The following is a 22,992-nucleotide window of genomic DNA, read 5'->3' as shown; positions in this document are numbered from 1 at the left end:
GTTGGGCTCTGTGCCATGGAGTTACAGAGAAAGGAGGAGGAGGAGACGGAGAGAGCCAGATGTCTGGCTACACGTGGCTTTCCTCTGGCTCACACTTGTTCTCTTGATCATCAGGCAAACAGCAGGTGGAACACCTGCAGGAGAGCGCTGAGGAGCATTGGAATGAGACTTAGCTGACTTGGTGTCACCGTTCTTCTATAACAAACTGCAGCAATGAAACTGAATGCGGTGTTTAAATGTTTAAATGTGCGCACATGAGAGAAGTGATTCGTAGTGTCGCGCAGTGAAATGTGACATCGTATTACAATTCGTGTCAAAACTTGACAGTTTTCGTGACAATTGTTAATGACGCGTGACAGTTTGGGCTCCAAGAACCATCACTGGAACCATTACGAACACAGTCATGCTCTGTTAAGGATCACCACTAATCAAGACGGATCAACACGCTCAGTTGTGAACTCCACGACATGAGGCGAAATGGGGGTGGTGCGTGACATTCGTGGAAGATTTTTTTGACAGCCAAACACATGCTCCATGAAGATCACGCACCTATACTCACTGTGAAGAGACCTATTCAGATGCGTTAAGTCACGTTAAGAATGTCAGGCATGTGCCACGAATGACAAAAAAATGACAAGCGTCCTGTCTATGTGTAAACGCGGCATTAGATCTTTTTGCTTCTCCCTGTGTCTTCTGACTCTCTCAGTGCTTTTACTCTGACTTTCTGATCTTGTCGTTACTTTACGTTTGACTGTAGCAGTTTTGGTTTCTGCTTTCTTCACTGTTGCCTTGGCTGGACGTTCATGCTTTTCATAATCCACTTTGTTCTGTTCCCTCTTTTTTCCAGCTTTCATCTGTCTCCACTCCTCAATCCTAGACTTTTCTTACACTCATTTTAAATAGATACCCTGAAAAGAATCACAAGAACTCATAAAAATGAACAACAACATCAATATTTTACAAAACTAGTTTTAGACCTGTCTTAAACTGCAGTGTTACAAAAGTTTAAGATTATTTAAGGTGCTTAAACTAAATACCTATTTTATCTCAAGCATAACATGTTATAAACCAAAATAAAGCTTATGTCATGAGCATTTGGCTCACATCCTTGAATGAAGCCTAATATGCTTTGTAAAGCAAAGACAAATTAAAGTAAACTGAAACACTACTTAAAGTATAGGTTTAAGATGAAATGAAGAGCCTGCTGCAGACAAATGCCTTGGTAGAATCCATTACTTGACACATCAATCAAAGCAAATTGCTATGAGCATTTAAGCAGTAGAATAGAAAAAGCAACACTGTAATTGTATTCTGAATATGAATGACATTACAATATTTAGTTTATAAAATAACAAAAACATATACCTTGTGTGGTATATGGAAGCACAACTTGGTCAATGTACCAGACCTTGGTCTATAAATCAGCCTAAAAGCAACTCAAGACATGCATCTTTAAATTTTATGTCTGTAGTGTGCAACTTCATGAAAAGTGGGACTTCTCTAACTTTGTTTGTTTTTTGGTTCATCAGCATGTAACATGGGACATTCCAAAATGACATCAGCCAGAAAGGTTGGAGCTAATTTGCTGCCCAGGGGAATTCCTCCAGCTCAGCGATTGTGGTGCAGTTGGACAGAGTATGCTGATAGCTTTACACTGATGTATATAGATTGCTGTTGTAGCACAAAAAAAAAAAAAAAAAATGGAGCTAGGACTACCATTTTAAAGAAAGGAAACCAGGAATATTAAAAAAAACAGACCATCTTGTGAAATGCGCCCACACCCTGATAAGAATGTCATCCCATATTGTGTCTACTCATGACTGTGGCAAGATTTATCTTTCAAGACACCATGTGAATATGAGGATAGTTCTCTGTTGTGTATCCAATCCAGCCATCATCTATGTTTTCTATTCATGTTAGCTCAATATTGGGACACTTGGCTTATAGATTTGATTACGTGTTGAGACTTTGATAAGACATTTTTGGTAAAAAATAAATAAATCTCTAAAATCACATTCTGTACTAATATCAGACTGGTATGTGGACAGTTTAATGTTGGTACCGCCCTGACTGATTGTTGGACCTCAGGCTCATGTTGCATCCATCCTACCTTCATGGGCTTCATGTCACCATCTATTTCCACGGTAGCCATCTTCTTGTACCAGGATGCTGCCAGGTTCCTCTTGACTGTGAGGAGCATGTTGACTGGCTTCAGTAGCTCTGTGTGTGGTTGGTCCAATCCTGGGTTCATACAGCTTCTGATGAACAATATAACAACACATAATTTCAGTCAACAAAGATTTCAAATGTTTATCAAAAGATTACTTGTTTGGTTCGAAACCATGAAATATACCAAATCTGAACTAAAACCACATGGTCAGTTAGATCCATGGATACAGTAAATACTATACAGGGTGTGAATATGTGATTTCTTAGTTATTTATTTGTAATGAATTTGCAAAAATAAAAAAAAAAGGTTTTCATGTTGTCATTATGGGGTATAGTGAGTAGAATTTTGAGGGGAAAAAAAATAAATTTACTCCATTCACTTGTAAGGCTGTAACATAGTAAAATGTGGAAAAAGGGAAACACTGTGAATACTTTCTGGATAAACTATAGGTGGCTAGTTTTGAGACGTGTTCTGCTTGGGCTGTTACCAGACTCATTACAGTTCATCAGTGTGGTGGATGCAGTGTTACATTGCACCAGCACGTGCTCCCAGGCCTGACCTGTCTCAACGTGGTCATAACCTGAAAGTTTGTCCAAGCTGGTTTGCTTGCATGTGAAATTTCTATGTCTTAACACTAATTTTATTAACAGATCTGCTGTGGTGACTCTGAGCAAAAACAAGGGGAAAGCCAAAAGAAATTAGTATTTTGTTCTGCCTACCAAGGGCATTGCTCAGAATGGTTGTTTTGTTTTGGGTGTGGGACAAAAAGTCTACAAAATTTGTTTATTGTGTCTTAATAACGAAAAAAAAAATCAGTGAGGATGTCAGCAGCAGCAGCCAATACGAACACCAATTATGTTGGTAATTTACTGTTTTTTATAGCATTTCCTAGGGTCATATCTTGGATGCTAATAATTCTAGTGTTATTGATGATAAAAAAAAAGCAAGTCCTATATAGGCTGCAGGCCATAAGGTCCATCAGGTTGTTGCTAATTTTCTGTAGCATGAAGCACACAAGAGTGTATGACTGCCCCTCGATGGGACACCAGTCTGACACCGGGTACGTCCTCCGCCACAGCTGGGTGGACTGAGACAATGCAGATTATGTCTTTGTCCAAGGACACAGACAGGTAGCATGACTGGGATTTGAACCCAGGTCTGCAGATTGGCAGGCCAGCTCCTTATCGACAAAGCTACCTGCTCTACATTATTGCCAGTGAAGCAGCTGTAATGATAATAATATTGTTTAATATTACATCATATATCTGCGCTGTTGGAAAGTTCTTAGTGAATGTGCAATTTCCCATTTAATAACATTGCTAAAATAGAGCTCTTGGTGACATTCCATTGTACCTGCATTAATGGTAAATGTCCACCAGGTGGAGATATTGCTCCATTTCAAGAACCTTGAGTGCTGCGTGCTGTGAACTGCCCTATTCTACAGATTGGAAGTCCAACTCCTATCCCACAGACAGGAAGCATGACCAGGATTCGAACTCATGTCTGCATACTGGCAGCTCAACTTGTAAAATTCAAGAAAAACTTGTTCATCATTGTTGGAGATATGAGTGCAGCTTTCTACTTTAACAAGTCAGTTTATGACTATAAATTATGTCCATTTCAAGCACATGAACTACAAACGTTGGGTCAGAAATTAATTTGTTTCAGCAGTGACTATTAATATTTCAGTCTTGTTTTAATTTGCACTTTTGCAAACATTTAAATTCAAATAAGTCTATCTAACATTTAACCTTATTCATCTTCTTCCAAAGAGGATGGAAGTGCTCTACTGGTTGGAATAAAATAATTCTGGAACTTTGTTTCTCTGTGAAGAGACTGACCTGGACATTTTGAGCTCCGTCAGTTGGACGTCTATGTTGTCAATGACAGCTGGCAGCGGGCATCCTTCCACAGGCAGCAGGGAAAAACGGTTTGTCACGGTGATCAGACCCAGGTCCATCACCAAAGCATTGTGGGAGACAGATGACTGGGGGATGATGATAAGTGGCGCCTTCAACCTGATGTCCATGGCAAGGCGAAAGCTCTTCTGTGCCAAGTCCCGCATACTGGACGCCGCCTTCTCTGCTGCCTGAACAGTTGCTGCACTCAGTGCCTCCTTTGCTGTCTGGAAGTGGTTGGTGAAGTTCTTAAAAACCAACCAACAAACAAAATCCAAAAATAAGACAACAGTGTTTGTCATGTGCACATAAAAAAACTTGTCCTCTGAATTTAACCCATCATAATATGTAATTACACAAGCAATCCAACCACAAGGAACAGTGTGCACCCGCAGCCCAATGCCCAGGGATATGCCGCATACATCACACCATGGAACTGTCTTGGGTGCTGGATGGCAACCACCCAAGCAGAAAACTGGTCCATCTCCAACTCTCAAAAGTAATAGTCTGTCTATCGCAGTCAGGTGAAACATGGGCGACCCATTGGTCTTCCCCAGCCACTGAGGCCCTCAAAGCTGAGGCACCTGGGTAACTCTGCAGTAAAAGAATTGCAATGACAGCAAAATCTGCCATATTTCATCTTACCATAAAAATTTGCTCTGATTGTAATTCCATTACCGGAAAATGACCAACCTGTGTGTTGGACCATACCTAGAGTAATGTGCCAAATGTGAAACACTGATTCTTATGGAAGCCTGTACAGTGAAAATACAATCAGACCAAGAACTGCCCCCTGAAGAACTCCACAAATGAGGGATGGTGAGAAGTCAGCAGAAATGACAGAAAATCTACTGGCCAGACAAGTTTCAACTCATTTCAGAGGCCTGGACATGATGTAAGGTGAGGATCTTGTTATCCACAGTGCTGAAGGCAGCACTGACTGAGGCCAAAAAGCACAGCAACAACACAATGCCCAGAGTCTGACAAAATAAAAATCAAAAAACAAAACTACATTTGCATCATGTAAACACACACACACGCATATACACACCAGCAGAGACATGAAGAACTTGTGCAGGTAAACCATCTGGATGCAGCCCACATTCAGCTTCACAATTCCATCGGTTTTAGTTGTGTCCGTGTAACCGGCACCTTCCACAGCACTGGGCGTAAGAGTCACGTTGAAGCTGAAGACCTCATCACCCACAATGGAGATCGCCTGAAAGTGCAAACAGCAGCTTGTTCATCAAACTTTACTGATCAGTAAATGATAAAGACAAAGCAATTATTTGGACTAATGATGGAAACACACAAAATGTATGAAACCCAGATAAGGGTCACAGGCACACCACAAATTAAGGATTATACACTGTTTAGATTTATTTGCTCAAAATTAACAAGAATTTAACCAACAAAACATCTCCAGAACACTTTAATGTGTCTCTCGTTAACACTGATTACTTCAAAGTAATGTTGTACTTATAAGAACTGATTTTACCTTCTTGTGGACAGTTTTGGGATCCACATCAGTGACAATGAAATCTCGCAGGCAGGCTGATATATGAGTTTGTGGCCCCTGCATCAGCAATGACCCATTAATACCTGAGAAACAAACCACATTATGCTTAAAAAAAGAAAAAAAAAAACATTAAATGAAATACTGTGGCTTATAGACTATGACCCTAAATCAGAACAAGGTATATCCTCCCAGTACCCACAAATCAGTAATACAAAGTGGGGCCCAGTGCTCGTGAATGAATAATACACAATGGAGCAAATATGGAAGCAGCTTCACATGATCTGTAAATAAGAGACCTACACCATTCAATATGAATGAAAACAGGTTGAACAAGGGTCATATGGCAGCTTTTAACAAAGACCAGAAATAGAGCAGTTTTTGTTTTCGTTGCACGTGTTTTCTTGCATTCTTTACAATGATATGGGAAGTGGTCCATGAAACTGAAGACACATGGGCAATAGGGAAACCATTAGCCATTAGGGTACCAAGGCTAAGTCCTGTTGACCATGTCAGTTATCCACTTAAACACATCATCTTCAGAATCTTGTTGTGCTGACCTATGCTAAATATGAATGATTCTTGAGACATCTTACTAAGGGCCCCTTCACACATAGTGTGAAGTTTGGATGAAGTGCACACTTAGTGCACATGATGCAGGAATCATGTGCAAACCATGTAATGTTGTCCCTGTCGCCAACGCCTCGTACACCTGTTGCTACAACTATTTGCGCACACAAGCGCCTGAAAGACAAAGTGTGCACTGTGCGAACCCATCGCACCCTCTTGCGGCAGGTATCGGCCAAATTCCAGGTGACACGCATGAACACCTAACACCACTTGTATGGCACTTACTTACTTACAATTTTGTTGGTTTGGAACCAAGATTTTGCTCATTTACTCGTGTGCTTGGGGTCACTGTCTTGTTGAAACACCCATTTCAAGGGCATGTCCTCTTCAGTTTAAGGCAACATAACCTCTTCAAGTATTCTGACATATCCAAACTGATCCATGATACCTGGTATGCGATATATAGGCCCAACACCATAGTAGAAGAAACATGTCCATATCATGATGCTTGCACCACCATTCTTCACTGTCTTCACTGTGAACTGTGGCTTGAATTCAGAGTTTGGGGGTCGTCTCACAAACTGTCTGTGGCCCTTGGACCCAAAAAGAACAATTTTACTCTCATCAGTCCACAAAAAAATTCCTCCATTTCTCTTTAGGCCAGTTGATGTGTTCTTTGGCAAATTGTAACCTCTTCTGCACATGTCTTTTATTTAATAAAGGGACTTTGCGGGGGATTCTTGCAAATAAATTAGCTTCACACAGGCATCTTCTAACTGTCACAGCACTTACAGGTAACTCCAGACTGTCTTTGATCATCCTGGAGCTGATCAGTGGGTGAGCCTTTGTCATTCTGGTTATTCTTCTATCCATTTTGATGGTTGTTTTCCATTTTATTCCACGCGTCTGTTTTTTTTTGTCCATTTTAAAGCATTGGAGATCACTGTAGCCTATAATTTTTCTCACCTGTGTATAAGTTTTCCCCTCTCCAATCTACTTTTTAATCAAACTATGCTGTTCTTCTGAACAATGCCTTGAACGTCCCATTTTCCTCAGGCTTTCAAAGAGAAAAGCATGTTCAGCAGGTGCTGGCTTCATCCTTAAATAGGGGACACCGATTCACACCTGTTTGTTCCACAAAATTGACAAACTCACTGACTGAATGCCACACTACTATTATTGTGAACACCTCCTTTTCTACTTTTTTTTTTTTTACTAATAGCCTAATTTCATAGCCTTAAGAGTGTGCATATCATGAATGCTTGGTCTTGTTGGATTTGTGAGAATCTACTGAATCTACTGGTACCTTGTTTCCATGTAACAATAAGAAATATACTGAAAACCTGGATTAATCTTTTTAGTCACATAGCACTACTATTATTCTGAACACTACTGTAGAAAATGTGTTAGTGGAGCAGATAACTGTAACAATTGTTCAAATTTGGTTACAAGGACCAAAATTTGACTGTGCATACCTTTTGGTATATATTTTAGACAAATAATGTTAGCCATTTGAATTTTCAATCGGGGGCAAATAGGGGTCAATGAAGACTTGCACAGGGGTCAAAATAAAAAAAAATGTTCCAATCATATTGAAAGCTATACCACGTTATGTGTCTGATTATAACTATTCCAAAAAAGTATAGTTTGGACTATCTATGACTGAATGTTATGGAGTTATGGGGTAAAAACAGCAAGAATGGTGACAAAAGTCAATTTCAGTTTGTACAGGGGTCAAAAGTTTAAGTTGCTCCAATTTTGGTAAAAAGTGGTGCAAATTATTGGTTGCATTGATAGGATTAATAAATTGAATAGGTTTGACTGTTGAATGCTTGGTCTGTAAAGTAAAGGTCAAACAATGTTGACATCCATTGGAGTCTATGGCATGTGACATATGTTACCCTGTAACATGACAACTAAGCATGACACGGTGCAAACTATTCCTTTTAAAAACCCTATTAACTCAACCAATAATTTGCATCATGTTTTACGATAATTGGAGCAACTTTAACTTCTGACCCCTGTACAAACTGAAACTGACCTTTGTCACCATTCTTGTTGTTTTTACCCCATAACTCCATAACATTCAGTCATAGATGGTCCAAACTATACCTTTTTGGAATAGTTATAATCAGACACAAAATGTGGTATAGCTTTCAATATGATTGGAACATTTTTTTAATTTTGACCCCTGTGCAATTCTTCATTGACCCCTATTTGGCATTGATTGAAAATTCAAATAGCTAATGTTATTTGTCTAAAATATATACCAAAAGGTATACACAGTCAAATTTTGGTGCATGTAACCAGATTTGAACAATTCCTCTGCAAATATTCTGTTATCTGCTGCACAATGTGGCCAGTCACACTCTTGGTATGACAACAGACTGCAGACAACCACTGTCGTACTGGGAATGAAATTTGACTAAGTTCCACACGACTGTCGAGTTGCTGAGACGTGGCGTGTTGTCAGTTCCCCACACAACATGTGTGGGTGTGTGTGTGTCGTGCACTCTCCCGTTACCCCCCCAACACGTACATACGTGTGGTTCTCTCTCCCCCCTCCCCCCGCAGGCGAGGCGCATCTCATCTGATCATAGAGGGACACTTTGGTCTGTGTGTTGAACAGACGGGGGCATGTCAGTCGTTAACATCTCTGGACCTGGACAGCAGAGCTGTGGAACACGCACCGTGTGTTGACGGACACACGTGTGTGTGTGCACTTGCTGTACTCGCATCGGAAACATAAAAGCATATATCGCTTACGATGGCCTGGAGAACATGCACACAGACAGGTCCAGCTGGACCAGAGCGTCAGTTTATGTGGAGATGCAGCAGGAGATCTAAACGTCACGTCTGTCTGACAGGACAGTGAGCGGGGCACCACAGGACCATACCACAGGCCAACAGTATGACAAATACGCCACTTTCAGTTGTCAGCAGAAATACACCATAGCAAACGCTGTTTGGTCTGTTATCACAACGCTTTTTTTTTTTTTTTTTGAGAAAATACGTTTGTCTGATTGTTGATTAGAGCCAGTTCACTCTCCTTTTAGAAGACAGTGATTGTGGTGCAGTGGTAGGGTTGCCGTCTGGATGTGCAGGTTCAAATTAAGTGAACGCTGTTTTTTTGTTTTTTTTTTTACCAGGATTATTTAACCGCAGGTTTCTGTATTGCGCCCCTCTTTATGTATTATTTACATCAACAGATATATTCACAAGATATTCACATATTAGATATTCACTAATTATACAGCTGGTTTTTATTTCATTTTCCTCCAAATCAGCAGCGTGATGTGGTTCAGCTCGTCCCATGGAACACAATGCGAGCAGCTGCAGCAGCATGAGCTGCTGTTCCTTCTCGACAGACACCATTGCATGCACGAACCGCTGCACTGCCGTCGTGCACGCCTGCTCGTGGGCGCGATGTTTTGAAATGCGCTAATTTCGAACTGTTTCATCCACACGTCCACACTTCACACTATGTGTGAAGGGGCCATAACAAATGTTCCAACGACAAAATCATGAATATATATCGTTTTGACCTTGAACTGACCCCAAGGTCACCGTAATCGACTGGTGTTGGGGGATCAGCCAAGTACACCTTTATGCTAAATATAAATTAAAGTGGGTTCTTGAGATCTCACGATAACAAGTGAAAATGTAAAGTGTCCCACAGGATGGACAGAGGATATTTAGATGTTAATACTCGTCTTCCTTCCCCCATGGGAAGAGGGGCTCTTTCAGCCATGATTTAAGTATGGGTGAAAGTACAGACAATCTCCATGCTATAAGCCAAGGTGAGTCTCTATGATGAGGCTGTGGCGATTTATCTGAAGTTTCACTGATATAACAGAGACATGTCCACTGTTTGTTGTCCAGTCAGTGCGTGTAGTGAATGGGTGGCTACTTGAATATATATAATCTAGAAGGACTGTGAAACACACTTCTCAGTATTTTCCCAATAACTGCTGGAACAAAAGACTGATTAAACATAGCTAAATTTGTGGCTGTGATCATAATTAAGTATATTTTATTTATCAACTCATATTTCATAGAAATACTATAGCAGGGGTGGTGTCCAATTGGTTTCAGTGCGGAAGGTTCCTGGTTCAAACCCCACCGCCTCCATGTAATGTGGAGTTGCATCAAGAAGAGCATCCGGCATAAAACTTGTGCCAAATCAACATGTAGATCCTCCTTGGATCCGCAGTGGCAACCCTGAATGAGAAGAAGGAAGCAGCAGAAGGGACTTACTATTTCATAAATACTATGACTAAAGAAACCTATTCATTATTAATTCCATTTACTAATATACACTCAACAATAATATAAACGCAACACTTTTGGTTTTGCTCCCATTTTGTATGAGATGAACTCAAAGATCTAAAACTTTTTCCACATACACAATATCACCATTTCCCTCAAATATTGTTCACAAACCAGTCTAAATCTGTGATAGTGAGCACTTCTCCTTTGCTGAGATAATCCATCCCACCTCACAGGTGTGCCATATCAAGCTGCTGATTAGACACCATGATTAGTGCACAGGTGTGCCTTAGACTGCCCACAATAAAAGGCCACTCTGAAAGGTGCAGTTTTGTTTTATTGGGGGGGGGATACCAGTCAGTATCTGGTGTGACCACCATTTGCCTCATGCAGTGCAACACATCTCCTTCACATAGAGTTGATCAGGTTGTCAATTGTGGCCTGTGGAATGTTGGTCCAATCCTCTTCAATGGCTGTGCGAAGTTGCTGGATATTGGCAGGAACTGGTACACGCTGTCGTATACGCCGGTCCAGAGCATCCCAAACATGCTCAATGGGTGACATGTCCGGTGAGTATGCCGGCCATGCAAGAACTGGGACATTTTCAGCTTCCAAGAATTGTGTACAGATCCTTGCAACATGGGGCCGTGCATTATCCTGCTGCAACATGAGGTGATGTTCTTGGATGTATGGCACAACAATGGGCCTGAGGATCTCATCACGGTATCTCTGTGCATTCAAAATGCCATCAATAAAATGCACCTGTGTTCTTCGTCCATAACAGACGCCTGCCCATACCATAACCCCACCGCCACCATGGGCCACTCGATCCACAACATTGACATCAGAAAACCGCTCACCCACACAACGCCACACACGCTGTCTGCCATCTGCCCTGAACAGTGTGAACCGGGATTCATCCGTGAAGAGAACACCTCTCCAACGTGCCAAACGCCAGCGAATGTGAGCATTTGCCCACTCAAGTCGGTTACGACGATGAACTGGAGTCAGGTCGAGACCCCAATGAGGACGACGAGCATGCAGATGAGCTTCCCTGAGACGGTTTCTGACAGTTTGTGCAGCAATTCTTTGGTTATGCAAACCGATTGTTTCAGCAGCTGTCTGAGTGGCTGGTCCAGGCGATGTTGGAGGTGAACATGCTGGATGTGGAGGTCCTGGGCTGGTGTGGTTACACGGTTGTGAGGCTGGTTGGATGTACTGCCAAATTGTCTGAAACGCGTTTGGAGACGGCTTATGGTAGAGAAATGAACATTCAATACACGAGCAACAGCTCTGGTTGACATTCCTGCTGTCAGCATGCCAATTGCACGCTCCCTCAAATCTTGCGACATCTGTGGCATTGTGCTGTGTGATAAAACTGCACCTTTCAGAGTGGCCTTTTATTGTGGGCAGTCTAAGGCACACCTGTGCACTAATCATGGTGTCTAATCAGCATCTTGATATGGCACACCTGTGAGGTGGGATGGATTATCTCAGCAAATGAGAAGTGCTCACTATCACAGATTTAGACTGGTTTGTGAACAATATTTGAGGGAAATGGTGATATTGTGTATGTGGAAAAAGTTTTAGATCTTTGAGTTCATCTCATACAAAATGGGAGCAAAACCAAAAGTGTTGCGTTTATATTTTTGTTGAGTATATATACACACGAGGTCTGTCCAAAAAGTATCGGACCTTTTTATTTTTGCAAAAACCATATGGATTTGAATCACGTGTGATTGCATCAGCCAAGCTTGAACCTTCGTGCGCATGCGTGAGTTTTTTCACACCTGTCGGTTGCGTCATTCGCCTGTGAGCAGGCTTTGAGTGAGCAGTGGTCCACCCCTCTCGTCGGATTTTTATTGCGAATAAATGTCTGAACAATTTGGAGCTTTGCTGCATCAAATTTTTCCAGAAACTGTGAGAGACCTCCAGGTGGACATCATTCGGAAAATTCAGATGGCTTTCAGGGACCATTTTATGGGGATTACACAGATTAAGGAGTGCTCCAGCCGGTTTAAAGACCACCCACAGCGCGGCGCACTCCGACAGGCTGACACCCCGCTGAAACAACCAGATCATTTCCAACGTGAAGGCTTTGTTGATCCGGGACATCGTCTGACTTCCACAAAAAAGGCATAAGGCGTGGACATTAACACTTTTTCGGCACATTCCACTGTTACAGGAGTTTTTTTCATGGAAAAAGAAGCAGACGGATGCGCCACCGTGCCGCTCATTGCGCGGGACAAAACCACCTCCATGTTGGTCTCACAGGATGGCTTTGAGATGGATTTCAGACGGCTGTCGGTGGCTTTTTAGTCGTGTGACTATCCGAGAAATTGTGCATGAGCTGGACATGCCCCAACATGTCCTGTGAGGCTTCATTACGGCGTTGCTTTGCGCCATGCGGCTCCTCTGCGACGCGCGGAATTCCTCCGCTCCTCTTTCCATGACAAAAACTCCTGTAACAGTGGAATGTGCCATTCATTTCTAAACTGGACGCTGTGTTTTATCCGGGACGTCCTCTGACTAGCACAGGAATTGCGGAAGACGCGGACATCAGCACTTTTTCGGCACATTGAGACAGACATGCGGAGGAATTCTGCGCGTCGCGGCGGAGCCGCATGGCGCAAAGCAACGCCGTGATAAAGCCTCACAGGACATGTTGTGGCATGTCCAGCTCATGCACAATTTCTCGGATAGTAACACGACAAAAAAGCCACCGACAGCCGTCTGAAATCCATCTCAAAGCCGTCCTGTGAGACCAACACGGAGGTGGTTTTGTCCCGCGCAATGAGCGGCACGGTGGCGCATCCGTCCGCTTCTTTTTCCATGAAAAAACTCCTGTAACAGTGGAATGTGCCGTTCATTTCTAAACTGGATGCTGTATTTTATCCGGGACGTCCTCTGACTAGCACAGGAATTGCGGAAGATGTGGACATCAGCACTTTTTCTGCACATTGAGACAGACATGAGGAGGAATTCCGCGTGTCGTGGCAGAGCCGCATGGCGCAAAGCAACGCCGTGATGAAGCCTCACAGGACATGTTGGGGCATGTTCAGCTCATGCACAATTTCTTGGATAGTCGCACGACTAAAAAGCCACCGACAGCCGTCTGAAATCCATCTCAAAGCCGTCCTGTGAGACCAACACGGAGGTGATTTTGTCCCGCGCAATGAGCGGCACGGTGAGCAGCATCCGTCCGCTTCTTTTTCCATGAAAAAACTCCTGTAACAGTGGAATGTGCCGAAAAAGTGCTGATGTCCACGCCTTATGCCTTTTTTGTGGAAGTCAGACAACGTCCCGGATCAACAAAGCCTTCACGTTGGAAATGATCTGGTTGTTTCAGCGGGGTGTCAGCCTGTCGGAGTGCGCCGCACTCTCAGACGCTGTGGGTGGTCTTTAAACCGGCTGGAGCACTCCTTAATCTGTGTAATCCCCATAAAATGGTCCCTGAAAGCCATCTGAATTTTCCGAATGGTGTCCACCTGGAGATCTCTCACAGTTTCTGGAAAAACTGGATGCAGCAAAGCTCCAAATCATTCAGACATTTATTCGCAATAAAAATCCGACGAGAGGGGTGGACTAGTGCTCACTCAAAGCCTGCTCACAGGCGAATGACGCAACCGACAGGCGTGAAAAAACTCACGCATGCGCACGAAGGTTCAAGCTTGGCTGATGCAATCACACATGATTCAAATCTATATGGTTTTTGCAAAAAATAAAAAGGTCCGATACTTTTTGGACAGACCTCGTATATATATATATATATATATATATATATATATATATATATATATATATATATATATATTATATATATATATATATATATATATATATATATATATATATATATATATATATATATATAAAACCTGGACAACTTTAACATATGTCATGCTTATGTTGCAACACTGTGAGGCTGTTCACTCACCAATCAGCATGAAAGTGAGAGGATATTATTCACTTACTGGTATTACATTTTAGTTATGCATCTTTAACTCGCTACGACTTTCTCGTAGGTTACAAATATCTGTCGTGGACAGATCGAGGGCATGGCCTTCGACATTTGGGAGAGGTGTGTATTTGTTTATGCGTGTGTGGCAGTTACCTTGGATCTTGATGTCAGCCATGTTGCGGGTCTGGTCACACAGCAGGATGTTGAAGGCTCCCAGCATGATCATGATCTTCAGTTCAATGACATCTCCATCTATAGGAGATGCCATGGTGGCTGCCGGGGACCATAACAACCTTGTGTTAAATTAATTCTGACATAATGAGCTCGTCCATGATGGAGTAGTTTATTTCACAACCACTCACTCTGGTTAATGTTTCTTTCTTTTTGTTTGTGTGTTTGTTTTTTGTTTATACTCATAACAACAATACCAAAGAAATGTGCACGAACAATATAACTTAATCAATGCCCTAAAATTTCAAAACATAACTAAACAAGCAATAGTGCACAGTCCCAAGCACAATGACAAAATTCGTAAACCTAGTTCTTCAAACTATAACGAGTAATTAAATTATTTTTGTAAAGCCATTTAAAGCCAACTAAGGTACAGAATAATTTAATATTATCAGGAAAATTATTCCAAATATTAACACCTTTAACAGAAAAACAATGACTTTTTACAGTAGTCTGAATTTTTAATTTCTTAAATAATAATGTTCTTCTCATTATAAGTGGACTCCCTCATTTCAAACAGAGTTCATTTTTAACTTTATACATAATTAGTATTGTGATATAATCAACCAAGTCCCAGAATTTTTAAATTTGTAAACAAGTACCCGAAGTAAGGATGGTGTGGTGTTTCTCGGAGCATTAAACAACGAGACAAGTGTTTGAAGAGCACCGCTCTTCATTCAATCAGAAGCTCTATCAGGTTAAAAAGCACTGTAACATCGGTGAGGTGGAATTTGGGTTAAAAACAGCTTAAACGGACAGGAGAGACAGTAAATCTTCCGTTTGACGCACCCCCCCCCCCCCCCCCCCCACCCCAAAAAAAAAAAAAAAAAACGTGCATTTTATCGAACGATCATGTCACAGCTATATTCTCGGATTGTGTTGTTGCATGTGTTGTACTGACTGGATTTGGTGGACATTGTCTTGTTGTCCTCCAGTTTAGGTTTCTCTGCAGACGTCTCCGCAGACGCCACACCGCTTTCCCTCAGCGCTCCTAACAGAAAGTTAATGGCCGACAGCAGAGCCTCAGTGTGAAGCAGGAGGTTCAGAGAGGCGAATGTCACCTGGGGAGAGAGAGTTTGACGTGTCTTTGATGACAAATCTTGGAAACAGAGATCTGTTTGTCAGGTTCATCTACATGTGGAGCAGCACACTGTGTATCCTGAGCTCACTCACCTGTCCAGGCTGAAAACGACTGCAGTAAATCCTGCAGTCTGAGTGATTAATTTGTTCGTTCACAATAAGTTTTTCACAATGATCTCTGATGTCTGATAGAAGTTGCCTCCATATTACAGATCTTACTGGGTTCACTAGATTCTCAGTGCTCCATGATCAAACAAGAGTCATGTGACAGTGTTGTGAAGAATCTTATTTCTCTGTGTATTTCACATTAATATAGTTTAGCTTTCACGCTAAAAGACAAAGTGTAAATATATTTTTTTTATACTTGTTTTTTATTGGTTTTCACAAATTATAACAAAATACAAAATACACAGAACAATTGGTCAGTTGTCATCAATATACATTGTCCATTTTTCCCAAAGGTCTTGGTGTTTAGCTTCTTGCAACCTTAAAATAAAAGTAAGTCTTTCCATACTGTGAATTTCTTCAACAATGTCCATCCAGTTTTTAACTGTGGGGGGTTCTCGTTTGTACCATTTGCGTGTGATGGCTTTTTTTGCTGCTGCCAACAAAATTTTAAATAAGTATACATCTTTTTTCTGAATCCCTGCTCCCATTACATACCCAAAGTATAATGTCAGTATTGTTCTTGGTATACTGTACCCAAATACCTTTTCAATTTCACTACCAACATCTTCCCAAAATTGGGACAAGTTTTGACACTGCCAGAAGATGTGTGCATGTCCCACATCCTGCTCTCCACACTTTCTCCAGCAGGGTTGGTGCAAGGATATTGATGCCTGTTTTATCTTTGGTGTAATAAAATATCTGACTAAATTTTTCCAACAGTAAATTTTCCAATTTCTTGAGCTAGTTGTAGTTACTTGAGATTTGCAAATATTATACCATGTCATTACTTATGTCCTCCTGCAACTCCTTTACCCATTTATCTCTAATATACAGTGTTGATGTTCTCCTATTAACTATCAATCCTTTATACAACTTTGATATGACTTTACTACTTTTGTTTTTATATGCATTATTTAATATTTGTGTAATTGCATTCATTTCACATGGGAGGTTTGGCTTTACTTCTTTTAAATAATAGTCCCGTACCTGAAGGTACATATAGAAATCTCGAGATGCTAAATCAAATTCTTTCTGTAGTGTTTGAAACCTTTCAATTTGGCCTTTTTAAAGAAATTTATTTAGAATGTTTAATCCTTGAATTGCCCATTCCTTGAATTTAGAATTCATACTGCCTGGTTTAAAGTTTAAGTCAAAAGCTATCCAGCTAAATACTTAATTTCTTCCTCTATTTTACATCTCTTTACTAATTTAAACCAAACCTCCAAGGTGAATCTAGTAATAGAGTCCAACTTATTTTCTCTTTCCTTAAACATCTTATTTGCTATCATATCTTGTACATGGTCTACATTGCCCATTTCTATTTGTTTCCACTTTGTCATGTAGTTTGAATCACACCAGACCATGATATGTTTGAGCTGTGCTGCACAGAAATATTCTTCTAAATTGGGAAGTGCCAATCCACCCTCATCTTTAGGAATTTGAAGTGTTGAGAATTTAATTCTAGGTTTAACCCCATTCCAAATGAATCTAGAGATTTTTCTGTCCCACTCTACTGTTAGAGAAATTATGCACCTGACTGTATAACATAACAATATAATCATAATATCATTATATTATCACCAGCACGCCTTATATATATATATATATATATATATATATATATATATATATATATATATATATATATATATATATATATATATATATATATATATATATATATATATTATATAGAGACCACATTAGCCGATTATATGAGAAAATTACTACAAGAGAAAGATGTGTCAAAAGCGAATTTACTGCCATCTGATTCTTTGTCCCCACAAGACAGTCCACTGGTTCAGCCCGGTGATTGGGTGTTCGTGAAGGTCATCAAAAGAAAGTGCTGGTCCAGCCCACGCTGGGAGGGGCCATACCAAGTGCTGGAGACGACACCCACCGCTGTGAAAATCGCCGAGCGACCCAGTTGGATCCACCTAAGGCACTGTAAGCTACAGCGTGTGCCAGACCCTCCAATGAGTAGTGGGGAAGTCTGACTACAAAGGGGTTTCACCGTTTAGGGGTGAATCGTCTCAACGTCAGTGAAGCAACCACCTGATCCCTACTCATTTAGTGTGAGGTGTTTTGGTGACACCGTAAGCTGAGCAACAATGTTACTGGAGGATGCTCCGATGGGACGGCGTGTTGCGGCTGGAAAACAGCAGCAAGAACGTCGTGGTCACCAGCATCGCAAAAGTAACTGTTGTGTTGTGGTCTTAGTGTGTGGGATAGTGATTGGATTTCTCACATTGATTGGTCTTCTCACATGGTGGCTGACCCCAGAGTGGGTGAGAAGAGAAACACCCCACGACAGACACCGTCAATCTGAACTACTTTCTGGTGATGCTCAGATGCATCACTACAAAGGCAACATCTGGTGACGCTTTATCAACTACACCGCCACCTCCAACAACATGACCAACTGCTATGTTTGTGCTCGTATGCCAACATCGACATCTCACCACAACGTCTACACGACTGCCCCCAAGGCCGTGGAGCTAGGATGCCTGATGGCGATGGCTACATACCCCGGCAGGGGTAAGACAATGACACAAGCGGACTACTCAAAGCCATATGAGACAAAGGACCCTCTACTCAACCTCGAGTGCAAGAAATCACGTCCCACTGTGTACCAGGCTTGGCCACAAGTGACCTCACCTCAGGTGACGGAGGGTGTCGCCCACTATGGCTTCTATGAAGGGTGTGTACTAGGACGTGGAACAAACAATGTAGGAAAAATACCACCCTCTCCCTGTAACTTTACTTACACGTATTGTGCATACGTTAATGAGATGGCTGCTCTGTACTGGCAAGATCTCGCCTTGTTCAACAAGGTCAGCAGGGTTCGGATGCCAGACAGAGCGTGGTGTAAAGACAGCCCGTACAGATGTTTTTGCTCATCCACTGTTCCGTCATCAAAGGGTACCAGAGTCCTGTTGAACCACAATTGGCAGTGTGGCACGAACATATACACCAGTCTACCTCCGAACTGGTCTGGAGTCTGCAGTTTGGTGATATTGCATCAGGCTCTGGAGTACATCCCGAGAGACCGTCTTCTCAAACTACCCGACCAGCTCCAACCAACTCCACCTGACTACCTGAGTGAACCCGAGACCCCAGCTCATCGCCGGACCAAGCGAGGTTATGAAGAAATAACGAAGGACCACCACATCTTCTCCACAGGACAAGACATCGCCATGGCCCTCTTTCCCAACTTTGGGATCTCCGCTGTAAGAAGAGAAGTGGAATTCACCAGATACAAATTCGTGCAGTTCATGAATTCATCCTTGACCTTCGCAAAGGCCACTTTGAGGAACTCACCGCTCTACGACTGATGGTGCTCCAGAATCGCATGGTTCTCGACCTTCTGACCGCACCACAGGGAGGTGTGTGTGTAATAGTGGGAACTGCATGCTGCACCTTCATACCGGACAACACTGCAGACAGCGGAACCATCCAAAGGGCCATCGCTGAAATGACCACCACCAGGAACGCTGTGCTGACTACCATGAACTCAAAAAGCTGGGACTTCTGGTCTTGGTTCACATCAGGAACTTGGTGGCAACTCCTTTTGAAAACGTGTATACCACTCATTGTTGTTTTGATTATGTTTTGTGTTCTAATGCTCTGTGTGCTTCCATGTATTCGTAGCATGTTCTCTCAGGTGATGACCCGTTCCTTCCTACAGCACCAAGTCCTTAAGCAACAACAGCAAGAAGAACCCCGTGAACCTGAACCTGTGCAGCTTGTCGGTATCAGTGCGGTATATGAAAATGTGTGATGCTTTAATGATGTGCTTATTGAAAATGTGTCAAATACAAGTGATAAGCATCTGATGTTCTGCATTCACATACGATAAACAGGAGGGAAATGTTAGAGAAATTATGCACCTGACTGTATAACATAATATAATCATAATATCATTATACGTATTATCACCAGCACGCCTTATATATATATATATATATTATGTTGTCCCAATGTATATTATCGTTTGTTCTGCATCACATGTCATATGCATGCATATATCTTTTGCACCATGTAGTTTTGCACGTCTCTGTTGGGATTACGGCCTTGAAGCAAGGACAATGTCTGTGGGAGGACAGCGAAACAATGGAATTGATGTGCACCGGCTGGATTCACGTCTGTCGGGTGACATGTTTGATGGGGAAAAGGAGTACAGGCAGACAGCAGCAAACCCACAGAAACACATATTAGCTTGCAATAGCTCACCAGCTGCACAGAATGTCTCTGCTCTACGCTTCTGGTCGTCACCTCGAGCCCTCTTCTCCGCATCTCCCCCGCTGCCTCTCCCGGACTGCCGTATGTCTTGGGACCGTCGTGCCAGTGGATTTTGATGTTGGTCAATGGTGTCTGGAACTTAACTCCATTTTCCTTTAGTACCTTCTTTATCCCTCCATAAGCTTTGCGCTTTTGCACCACATCGTAGGCATAGTCATGGTCAAAAAATATTGGCTTTCCATTTATTTTAACATGTTTCTGCCAAGCTTTCTTGAGGACCAGTTCTTTTGTGTCAAATTGAAGGAAGTTTACGATAATGGACCTGGGCGTTGCTCCATGGTCGGGTCTCTCAGCCCCAGTCTGGTGCGCACGTTGTATCATGAGTCTTGTCTCTGCGGGGAGATCCAGCTCTCTCTGCAACAGGTCCTCCACGAAGCGTATAACTGAGTCCCCTTTGGAAAGTTCCGGAACTCCGAAAATGCACACATTATTTCTGCGGCTCCTTCCTTCTAAATTTGTCAGCTTAGCTTTCAATATTTTCTGCTCTATAAGAACCATAAGCAGAGCATCTTTCGCTTCCATGTTCTAATCTTCCACTTCACTTATGCGTGTTTGTGCTTCGTTTCTTCGTTTAATGTCTCCCGTTGATCTTGCAGCTCTGTATTAGTATCGTCAGTTCTCTTGTTTATGTCCATCTTAAATGTTTCAAACTCCCTCTTGAAGTCAGCTTTAACTTCATCTTTGAGAGTAAAAAATCTGTCTTTTATTTCTTTCGTAGTTCCACAATTTGCATGGTCAGTCCGGTATCCCCTCTCGTGGCTCCGAGGTGTTAGCCATTAGCATGCTAGCTTCAGAAGCGATTGGATTTTCTTCCATTTCGGCGTTTTCTTGAGTTTTGTTTCGGGTGTTTCGAGTCTTTTGCTTCTCACGTTTGTCACCCCCACTCATCACACTCTTTGATGTATGTATTCAGGCTTCTTAGTGTTTTGTGGGGTATAATTACTTCTCTTGGCAAGAGCTCTGATTTAAGCTGCCATTCCCTCGCTGTCCAACGGAAGTCCCCAAAGTGTAAATATTAAGTGATATCTGTATCTACTGCAGTAAAAATAAATAAATCCAACACAATATGATTATCCACTAAGGTGCTACCACAGCATCTCCGTGGTATTCAAGATATGACTTTTAAGAGGCCACTGCAAAAGTTTCACTTTTTTTGTTTTGTTTCTCCCTACATCATTGCGCTCACATTTTCATGCTGTTTTTGGTGAAAATTGGTGTTGGGTTAACACAAGATATAACTGCATCTTTGTTTTTCAGACAGTTCCACTTTTGGCTCATCAGTACTTAGGACATTTCCCCAAATAGTGCAGCAGATAACAGAATATTTGCAGAGGAATTGTTCAAATCTGGTTACAAGCACCAACATTTGAATGTGTATACCTTTTGGTGTATATTTTAGACAAATAATGTTAGCCATTTGAATTTTCAATCGGGGGCCAAAAAGGGGTCAATGGAGAATTGCACAGGGGTCAAAATTAAAAAAATGTTCCAATCATATTGAACGCTATACCACATTATGTGTCTGATCATAACTATTCCAAAATGGTATAGTCTGGACTATCTGTGACTGAATGTTATGGCGTTATGGGGTAAAAACCGCAAGAATAGTGACAAATGTCAGTTTCAGTTTGTACAGGCGTCAGAAGTTAAAGTTGCTCCAATTATTGTAAAACATGATGCAAATTATTGGTTGAGTTAATAGGGTTTTAAAAAGGAATAATTTGTGCCATGTGTCAATGGACGTCGACATTGTTTGACCTTTACCTTACAGACTAAGCATTCAACACAGTCAAAACGATTCAAGTTGTTAATCCTATCAACACAACCAAAATTTGCACCACTTTTTACCAAAATTGGAGCAACTTTAACTTTTGACCCCTGTACAAACTGAAATTGACCTTTGCCACCATTCTTGCCGTTTTTACCCCCATAACTCCATAACATTCCATCATAGATAGTCCAAACTATACCCTTTGGATTCGTCATGATCAGACAAATAATGTGGTATAGTTTTCAACATGGACTGGAGCATTTTTAAATTTTGAACCCTGTGTAATTCTTCAAACTGACCCCTACCTGGCTGCCTATTGAAAATTTAGGTGGCTAATGTGCTTTTACAAAAGAGTAACGTCTAAGGTGTATGTGTGCCAATTTGGTGCTTGTTTCCAGAAATGAACAATTGTTACAGTTATCTGCTCCACTAAACATTTCCAGCGTCATCAAGGTGTGTTTCAGCAAAATTCAGAAAAATCTTATTGCTGTTTTCACCTCATCCATCTGCCATGGAGGTCATTTTTGTCTCATGTCTTTATGGTAACAGGGTCATAAACACAGACCTTTACAGGGGGAAGAGAAGCCTGTAATTGCTTTGACATGGTTGTTGGTTCTGTTTTGGTAACCTGGTTGATTGTTGCTGCACTCTAAAAGGAATTTTAAAAAGGTTGGCCACTTGTGGCAAGGTTCAGTATTGTGTCAAATGATCTCTATTTGGAGATAATATTTAATGTTGTAGAGCTTTCTTTCCAAACTGATGTATTTCTTTCACATTCTTCCTCACCTCTTCTTTCTTTTAACATAACCACAGTTTGGTGCAGACACAGACCTTTTATCAAAGTTCTCACTGCAAGAACACTTATCCTTAACCAATGACTTGATTGAATGGGGCGGGGGGGGGGGGGGGGGGGGCCAGTGATCAGCTCTGAGTGTGTCTAGTCCTCTAAAAGCCAGTTATCAATGAAAATACCAGTTTGTCTTGGATAACCTTTTAATTTTATAAATAAAATGACAAAAAGACTTCAATGTTCACTTCTACTAAACCATGTTCTTT

General features: G+C 41.6%; 1 protein-coding gene across 1 annotated transcript in view; it reads right to left on the bottom strand.

Moving 5' to 3' along the window:
* Positions 1-22,992, bottom strand: part of LOC117503539 (vacuolar protein sorting-associated protein 13C-like) — a 305,374-nt gene that overhangs the window by 116,199 nt on the left and 166,183 nt on the right. The window contains 6 exon segments of the mRNA XM_034162801.1: positions 2,111-2,258; positions 4,012-4,316; positions 5,120-5,287; positions 5,567-5,670; positions 14,538-14,657; positions 15,517-15,676. Coding sequence (XP_034018692.1) covers positions 2,111-2,258; positions 4,012-4,316; positions 5,120-5,287; positions 5,567-5,670; positions 14,538-14,657; positions 15,517-15,676 — 1,005 coding nt within the window.

This window comes from Thalassophryne amazonica, chromosome 2, assembly GCF_902500255.1.
Source record: "Thalassophryne amazonica chromosome 2, fThaAma1.1, whole genome shotgun sequence".
Classification (NCBI taxonomy): Eukaryota; Metazoa; Chordata; class Actinopteri; order Batrachoidiformes; family Batrachoididae; genus Thalassophryne; species Thalassophryne amazonica.
Note: the sequence above shows the minus strand (reverse complement) of the source record. Positions and strands in the feature narration are given on the sequence as shown.